Below are 8,880 nucleotides of genomic sequence, written 5' to 3'. Positions count from 1 at the left end.
CAAGTGATGACAGCAGAAGTAAGAGAATATTTAGTGACCATATCACAACTGCATATAGGCCCCTTGCTAATGGTAAAAACACATTCCGGATTAATGAATAATTGACAAAAGAGGTTGTTTAATGGCTATTAAAGGGTTATGTTTACCTACAGGCCTTAGGTTTTAAGAGTTTCACAGTGTATACATTAGGATTCTAGCACTGCATTATACATGATTATCACAAAAACATTCACATTCTATATACATATATAACATGAGCTTACAGATGCAGCCATCCTTGAAGTCGCACTTTTTGTTCCATGTGGTGCATGCTACAGTATGCAGCTGCTGCGTTGTTCCTCAAGCAATGAGAGGAATTGTTTGGAAAAGGAAATTTTTATCTAAATATTCAGCCATTACAGGAGCACAAGGAATAATCTGGCAACCAGCTGTCTGACAGGCACAAGTTTTGTCTAACAGTATGAAGGACACATGCATGGGGGAACTGAACATTGGCTACCACAGTATATGGACAATTGTTATCTGTTATTTTAAAGTGAAATGTGTATTAGAGTATAGAGATATCTACATCATTTTTTTTTACCACTTTCTCCTTGTCAAGTTGATGTAGTGCCGGGAACAAGGAGTATATTTAGTTTGAAGAGGGCTGTCAAATCAAACTGTCAGGCTGCACTTTTTGATGGAGTCGTATCGCTCGCTCATCTGTCAATCAAAGAGAAAGACTGCTGCCAAAGTCAAATTCAAGAGTTGAGAGGAGCGGAGTTACATGACAAGCCAACATTTCATTGTCTGGGAATGCAGAGATGTCTGAAGGACATAGTTCAACTCTTGTTAAAAAATTGTTGGGGCATTTTGGCGTTGTTATAAAGTATAGTGGAGAGTAACAAGGAGGTGGATGGTTTATGGTCCACCAAGCCGAGGAGTGTCCTCATCATTTAGCACTTAACGAGTCCTCGCAAATACCATGTAAAGGGAGATAATAGCTCATGAGGTTTCCTGTAATCTGTGATGTAAAACAGAACACTGGCTCATCACACATACAAGAAGGGCCGGCGCGTTTCAGAGCGCATGAATCACGCCGGCATGTCACACCATAAAACACTTTCTTCAGCCGACAGAAACGACTCGAGCCGGCCTATAAAATGCAATCATCACAACAGTGTCAGACATTGTGCTGGCATACCGGAAAATTCCCCCAACGCAGCGAGCGTGTCTCTCTGCTGGATTGTTATGGTGTTTACTCACACAAGAGGCGCACCCCAAGGCGGGCTCCACACCTCAATGGCCCAGTTGTAAGTTCCCCAGTCCCCCTGGAGGAAATACTCTATCCTCCCCTGCTGTCCAGACTCTGTCGGTTACCAGCAGCTGCAGGCGGGCGGCCAGTGCTGCCTGCCGGGGAACTGGAGATCAGTGTGCAGAGAGTGGATCAGCTGGCGAGTCATTCATCAGATACAGCAGGTAAAGAATAGCTGTAATGCAGAAAACAGCACCGGTCCAAATCCTGCTACTCTATGAGGATGAACCCTACTCTATCCATGCTGTCACTGTTGAACAGTAATATCACTGACACTGGAATAAAAATCTGTTGACACTGTTTGCATTTGCTACATGGATTTCCTTTGTCACTCACTAGTTCTTGCAAGGCCCTCCAGTTATTAATAGTGGATTATATTGAGGTCATGTTATTTCCTGGTATTCGGCAGCCTATCAAAACAGCTGTTGACGCTCATGAGTCCCCTCTAGTGGAAACATTTCAGCCAGTGCATTTCCTGCTTTACTGGAAAACAAGGAGATGAAAAGAAATAGAACATTGTAAACGACATTAATAATAGCACATATTGGCAGATTGCTGCATAGTAGCTCAATTGTAAGACTTTTAACATGCCCTGCTTTTCAGAAAAACATACATTTAGTTCATCTTCATGTTCTAGTGCAGATACAGCACTCACTGTGTAAATAGACAAAGATTTAGACCCTCTGTTAGCACTGAAGATGATATAGCTTTTACACAACGAGGTAACACAATAAACAAAAGCCATGTGTTTGACATGCATTTTTGCCCCCCTTGGATGACTGGCTGCTCGCCTCCCTGAAGTCAATTATCTACACCACTTCCCTCTGACATCATGGTTAATAATACGAGCCGCTCTTGACCCCCTGCTCATGTGTCTTTATGCACATGAGAGCGAGCGACAGGCCCTCATGATGGGATTAATGGCAGATATGGTGTGCGTCTGGGGTTAATGCAGGGAGCAGCGTGGCATGCATGCGCACAACCGTGAAAATATATGCCCCCCCCACACACACACGCACACACAGACACATAGACACACACACCCTGGCTCCCACTATCAGAAACACACAGATAGACAGATACAGACACACACACATTTACTACTATCACATGGTCACAGACTTCTATAGGGTGTTAGACATCTTGGCTGTGTTTTGCTCTTTAGCTACAAATCACAATTAGGCCTTGTGGGCTCGTTCACCAGTTCATTCTATTGGAGCCTTATGTTATTTTTTGATAATGCACACTGATACTATGATTAGATCGATATATGGGGTTCGCCAATATATCAGACCGATATTAGCCTTTTATTAAATATGGGATATTGGCCAGCCATGCCATCTGATATGCCGATATGATGGAGGTTCCTCCCTGACTACAGCTACAGAAAAAGTCTGTAAAACCTGACATAACATTTTATTTTCTTTGCGCATTTTATTTAGTCAATGAATTGTTCAATTGAATTTAAAATGAATTCTTCATTTAAAGGCCTTCTAGAGTATCCTAGAGTTTTCCTTACCATTGAATAGGTAGGGTGAGAGAAAGGAGAAAACTTAAATTTAAAGATATTGAATATCAGCCCAACATATTGGCTGCAGGTGACTTCAGTCTAAACATATTGCTATCGGCCTTCAAAAATCAGTGGAACTCTACATACAACTCTAAATACAACCAAAATAAATTGTTCAGCCCATCAGGAGTGATTGGATTAGCTGTAAACAACACTGAAACTGAGACTCAATGCCAATGTCAGCATGACTTATGGTCTAAGTCATGAAACAGCAGCATAATGCCTTCACAGCTGCAATCAACAGAGAGCAAACAAACCATTATAAGCTGGGTGGATCCATTTCTAAACATCAGCCTGAGTCAGAGGCTTTTCTGAGCTTCATCACCAGGACAATACTGCCCCTCTCTGTTTGAACGCCTGCATCGCATTTCTGCACATTCACCCTTTTGTTGTGGGTGTAGATTGTTTTTATCCATATAAAAAATATAATTTCAGCAGTGACGTGGATAGGATAATAATTGTGATAATATGGATGATGTGTTTATTATTTTCTATTACATTCCATGCAACAGTCGGCAGTCTGGACTGATTAAGTCAAGCCAAAGTTCTATTTGCTGCACAAACATCTTGTTCAAACAGAGTAAAATGTTTGCAGAGTCAGACTGTTCACACATTATGCAACCAGGCAAATCCTGAATATTCTGTCATCTGCACTCTTACCTCATTAAAGCAGCTACGCCTGTTGCGATGAAAGAAATGTGCAGTTTAATTGACAGGTTGTATTGCTCCCTGGAATCAGGGGGAAATATTTTAATGGGATTTGCAATTCTTAGGATACAGCACTCTTGTGGAAACTTTTCGAATTGGAAAAAAGTAAAACATTCTGGATTGCACTGCCCCTAACGAAAAAAAAAACAAACATATTTCTAATAGTTTACAGTGATCATTTATTTTTTCCTTTCCTACGGTATCCCTATAATATGATAATATGATATTAATACTTACTGCATGTCTGTGGTAGTAAGAATAGCGACCTTATACTTTATTGAATCACTAATAAACCTATTTCGGGGCATGTTTTACTGTGATAGTTGTGTATCCCTCTAAAATGCAGCTAGGCTAGTTGTTTTTGCTATTAGAGCTAATGCAACAGGGGCATCCAGCTGTGGGCGTGTCGGCCCTATCTGTGAGCTACAGAAGGTCTTGTGTTGACTGGCATTGTGAAATGGTAAATGTGGTATAACAGGAATTAATGTGACTAGTCTCTGTCAGACCCTCCCACCATCAAGAGCCACACAGCCATATTTATCCAGCCTGCGAAAGTCAGAGTGCGGCATCATAACCGCTGCAAGTCTCAGTCTGCCTTCATTTTGGGTGAGTTGCTTTATGTTGTTTCCATTTTAACATGCTAGGTTTCGCACATGTAGGCTATTGAGTGCAACGCCTTCTCGTTATCCTGGGATATAGAAATCATAATGTTATGTTTTTATAGTATAGACCTGTTTTGTTCAAAGGGATAATACGCATTAGACATTTAAAAGCTGCTTTTTCCGAATATGATGTTTGACTTTTGTTCTCACCAAACGCTGAACAACAGTTTAGCTTAGATGATTAGAGCCTGTTATCTTTGTAATTTGTAATTTGTAATTGTTGCAACTGAATGACAGTCACATGACTGCACTAGTCAGACTGTGAAACCAGAGTGTGTAATACATGCGCCAACAGAAGTCCTTACCTTCATACAGCGTCAGTCACGATGGAGCTGCGCTTCTATTCGCAGTATTACAGTAGAGTGCACAGCAAACACGGAAATGCTTAGTCCTTGTCGTGGTAGGTCAGTTAAGACAGCAGTAGCTGTCATGATGTCTTTTCGCAGTATTTCCAAAGAGGCACTGGTTGGATCCGCCACATTAGGAGTCTTTTTTGTCGCTGGTTATTACTTTGGTAAGAACGAAGACATAAAGTCTCATGGTTCACTTAAAGCTACATAATGCTGCACTAAGGTAGCATCGGTCAGCCATAAGTGTGTGGCATTAGAAATTAAGAACTTGCATATTGGGATTTACACTCTCAGAAAATTATAACACACCTGTATCTAAACTTTGAATTGTCAGAAAAGATTTACAAATGTGCAAGTCAATATTTGAATAAATAGAATAGAAGCTGCAGCTGACCAGTACAACCACACGCATTTTTCCATCCGGTCCAGGGTTTCAAACCGACAACCTTCTGGTCATAAACCACTTCTCTTACCCCCTAATCTACTTTTGACACTTGTGTTCCACACTTAGGTGCTTGATAATAATATGACATTTCAGTAGTTTGTTGTAAGCCACTTGTTTCTATGCCAGTCCTGCAGGACTTAAGCAGAACAAATTACTACAAACAAGCAATGACATTTACAAAACTGCAAAACCTGCGTAAAACAGGTGTGAGCAGCCAGTGATACACACTTTCACCTCCACTCTGTAGATCTAACAATGTAGAGAGCCAATTATGCATATTTTACACACTGTAAATTGTAATCATTAAAGTGCAAACATCTGCTAACCTGTAAATCTTTATTGATTTGTTGCATTATCCTGAACATGTCCTTTTGTTGTAATTATTAGTTGTATTATCTCCAGTACTCACTATTGGCTCTATTCTTTATCCTGTTCTCTGCTGCTGCAATAACCCAATTTCCCCACAGGGATCATTAAAGTTTCATCTAATCTAAATCTAAATCAAATAATTAGTCTAGACCAGAGTTCAATTTCCTGGAAGATGTACTACGCAGTCATTAAAGAGTAAAAAAATATACTGTTCAATAAACCAAGCTCGATCGTTGGTACCATGATGTCATGCTCTTAAGATCCTCATGATTGTCTCATGTTCTCCCTCAGGGAAAAGGAAATCCACATCTTCCAGTATGGACATTTTCAAAAGTCACTGTGGGGCGAAAGACAACCCGCTGATGCAGTACGTCCTCAATCACTCACTGAGGGAGCATCCGGCCCTGAAAAAACTCAGACTGGTAAGGAAGTCTTGGTATCAATGCTCATCATTAAATTTAGGCCCTATATTCTCGAAATCTGCTCTGGCACACACACACAAAAAAAAATCACGACATAGGCTGTAATGATGTTTTACAATGTAATTTCTGAAACTAATATAATCGGTTTCCCCTCATGCTTTTCAGAGGACAATGGAGGATTCCTGGAATTTCATTATGGTCGCCTGTGAGCAGTCACAGTTCATGGCTAATCTGGCAAAACTAATAAAAACCAAGAAAGCAATAGAGATCGGTAATGGAATTAGATTCTACATCACATGCAATCGCTGAAGCACGGCTTTCATGGTTAAGATTACACTATACTTTATCTATTAGGAAGACGTTGTGCGGAAATAGAATGATGTTGGGTCCATATCTAATTAAAAATAACTATTTTGCTTCCATTGAAGATCAGTCATTGACTTTATGACCTGCTTGTTGCATTTGCAGGGGTGTACACAGGTTACAATACGTTGAATGTGGCACTGGCTCTACCTGATGATGGAGTTATGGTGGCCTGTGATGTCAACGAAAACTACACCAACATTGGGAAACCCTTCTGGAAAGAGGTAAAATTCTAACTTTTGCATTTTTGGACCCTGTTTGATGCTCTACTGTGTTGGTTCATCATTGGAACTTTGCAGATACTGCTGAATAGATGTAATCACCGGGTTGAATACATCATGTGTAACACTGCTGTATTATTCCCATTCCGCTAAGTGCTGATCAGTGCAGAGGAGTATCATGCACCACAGGTAATAGACATGATTCTGTTTAAAGCTAGTCTGTGCATCTGCATGTGACACAGGCTCGATTAAACGTTTGTCGTCTATGTGACAACAGATATCAGTCTGCCAAAGGAGGCGGCACTCTAAAAAAAAATTTTTAACTTTGTAATCCTTTTTGGATGATTTGAAGTGTGATATCACTATAAATATTGTGTGAAATAAGCATGATTGCAATACATTTCATTTCAATTAAAAGGAATGTGTGAATTTGCATCAGCACTGCCTTCAAATACTGAATTTACACTGATTGGTGCCAGTCCTGGAACACACACCTCCACCTCCTCGATGACTGTGTTTACAAGCATGCAGTATTCTGGATAATATTTAATATCCAGGTTTAGATGTTATTCGGGGTAAAGCTGTTCATTCATATGCTTCTTCATATCCCTTTCACAAATATCCCTGTATACATGAATAATTGGAATATTCAAATTAATACCATTTAAACTCAGATTATGCAGAAGATGAAAACCTGCAGTATCCAGGCTGATGTCGCTATATCTTATTTAGGTTTCTAAGCCAACAGAAAATTAATATCCTGAATAAAAACAGAATATTGTCATGCATGTAAACATACTCAGGTAAGAAATCCTCATATACAAGGATACATGTGTTGGTCTACCATCTCTCATCTGTTATCAGATTACGTGTGCACCTTACTGTCCCGCCACTTTCAGGCCAAACCCTGGAGAAATGCCTCTTTTGAAAATATTCTTGTTGTTCTTTTTTTGTTTACAGGCTGGGGTTGATCATAAAATCGATCTACGCATTCAACCAGCATTGCAAACTCTAGGTACGGTAAATACAATTGTTTTCTGAAGGCACTGTTTTGCATGAGGAAGTTTGTTTTTAACATGAGGGATGGCCTAAAGGAAAATAGTCTAACTAAATTAATCAATCAGTCACCCTGGGAGTGTAGACAGGCCTATATGTTTGGATACTAAACAGTAAAAAATACCTTAAAATACCAGCATTATTGAGTTTTGAGTTTTTGTCCATCTCTATCACTCCTCTGTTACTTCTTGACCCACTTAAAGCTTTGTGTACTACAAAGTGTGTGCTGTTAGACATGCAATGTGAGGTTGTGTTACCTTTCACTGCTGGTACAATCTGATCAGCCTGAAACTCCATCCAACATCCCACTGGCAGATAAGCCTCTCAGCTCTCAGCTAGTTGACACCATGGACTGTACTTCCTGGATTGTTAAGCAGTCATGTGACCACGCATCACATGGTCTAGCATTAAAGTCTGATTGAATTGGCCCATTAGCTTTTCCAGATCTTCCTTAAATCACAAGTATAATCTCTGTCTCCTTTGTTTTCAGATGATCTCCTGGCAGCTGGTGAGGCTGAAACGTTCGACTTTGTCTTTATTGACGCGGACAAAGTAAATTACGATAACTACTACGAAAAGTCTCTGCAGCTGTTGCGGAAAGGAGGCATCATTGCTATTGATAATGTAAGTGGTGTTTCCAAAGTTTACCAAAGACAAAAGTTTAATTTTGAGCTATGGTGTTCATAGAATCACAACAGAACGCCTATTCTGAACACTTTAGATATTTATGTAAGGATCATATCAAGCTGACACCCTCTTAATTTCTTACCCTGCAGGTGCTGTGGAGTGGGAGGGTGGTGAACCCCGCCCCTGATGATGCGGACACCCAGGCCATAGACAAGCTGAACAAGAAGCTGTACCGAGACGCCCGGATCAACCTCAGCATGCTCACTGTGGGAGACGGGCTCACAATAGCAATCAAACTGTAGTTAAAGATAATCGCAGTCCTTCATGCTACAAATGAAGGTTCTGGTAATGGTGAGAAGTGCTCATCATCTTAACGACAAGAGATCAACTAGTGCGTTACCTTTCAGATTATGTGGAGCATGTGGTGGTACCAGAAACTGAAGTCTACCTTCTAGACTTGTTTCACTGCAGCTTTAGAACAAATTTTACTGTCAAAATTATAGAACAATGTGCATTTATAACCAATCTTAATGTTAGGAAGTGGTAATTAAACTGTCTCCCTTCGCCAAAGTCACAGAAACTCTGAAACTATAGTAACTTCATGACTTTCCCAAATTTCATCAGCTTCAGTTACAATGCAAAATGGGGCATTTGAGTGGTGTTGGAATGATGGAAATAACTCAAATCAACTTGGTAAAGCAGTGTTTACAAATTCCATACGCAATCAAATTCTTAAAACTGATTAAGTGTATATATATAATAAAACAAATTCAAATTTGTAAATTATTTGTCA

General features: G+C 40.0%; 1 protein-coding gene across 2 annotated transcripts; it reads left to right on the top strand.

Annotated features, from left to right (window-relative positions):
* The first annotated feature begins 4,012 nt into the window (after positions 1–4,012).
* LOC139918354 (catechol O-methyltransferase domain-containing protein 1-like) lies at positions 4,013–8,870 on the top strand. Of its 2 annotated transcripts, none has more exons than XM_071907695.2 (7): positions 4,013–4,178; positions 5,690–5,820; positions 5,986–6,091; positions 6,289–6,407; positions 7,365–7,419; positions 7,951–8,084; positions 8,237–8,870. In XM_071907695.2, the coding sequence occupies exons 2-7, from the start codon at positions 5,716–5,718 to the stop codon at positions 8,387–8,389; spliced, it is 672 nt and encodes a 223-aa protein (XP_071763796.1). In that variant the 5' UTR covers positions 4,013–4,178; positions 5,690–5,715; the 3' UTR covers positions 8,390–8,870. The 2 variants fall into 2 exon arrangements, with proteins under 2 accessions (XP_071763796.1, XP_071763794.1); XM_071907693.2 differs by lacking the exon at positions 4,013–4,178 and adding an exon at positions 4,628–4,748.
* Positions 8,871–8,880: the final 10 nt, after the last annotated feature.

This window comes from Centroberyx gerrardi, chromosome 20 (genome assembly GCF_048128805.1).
Source record: "Centroberyx gerrardi isolate f3 chromosome 20, fCenGer3.hap1.cur.20231027, whole genome shotgun sequence".
Lineage (NCBI taxonomy): Eukaryota > Metazoa > Chordata > Actinopteri > Beryciformes > Berycidae > Centroberyx > Centroberyx gerrardi.
Note: the sequence above shows the minus strand (reverse complement) of the source record. Positions and strands in the feature narration are given on the sequence as shown.

Excerpts from the sequence above, each read along its gene's own strand:
- LOC139918354 (XM_071907693.2), top strand. The coding sequence starts at position 4,664 with ATGATGTCTTTTCGCAGTATTTCCAAAGAGGCACTGGTTGGATCCGCC. Across the intron at positions 4,749-5,689 it reads TGTCGCTGGTTATTACTTTG|GGAAAAGGAAATCCACATCT; the intron begins GTAAGAACGAAG and ends GTTCTCCCTCAG. Across the intron at positions 6,092-6,288 it reads CAAGAAAGCAATAGAGATCG|GGGTGTACACAGGTTACAAT; the intron begins GTAATGGAATTA and ends TTGCATTTGCAG.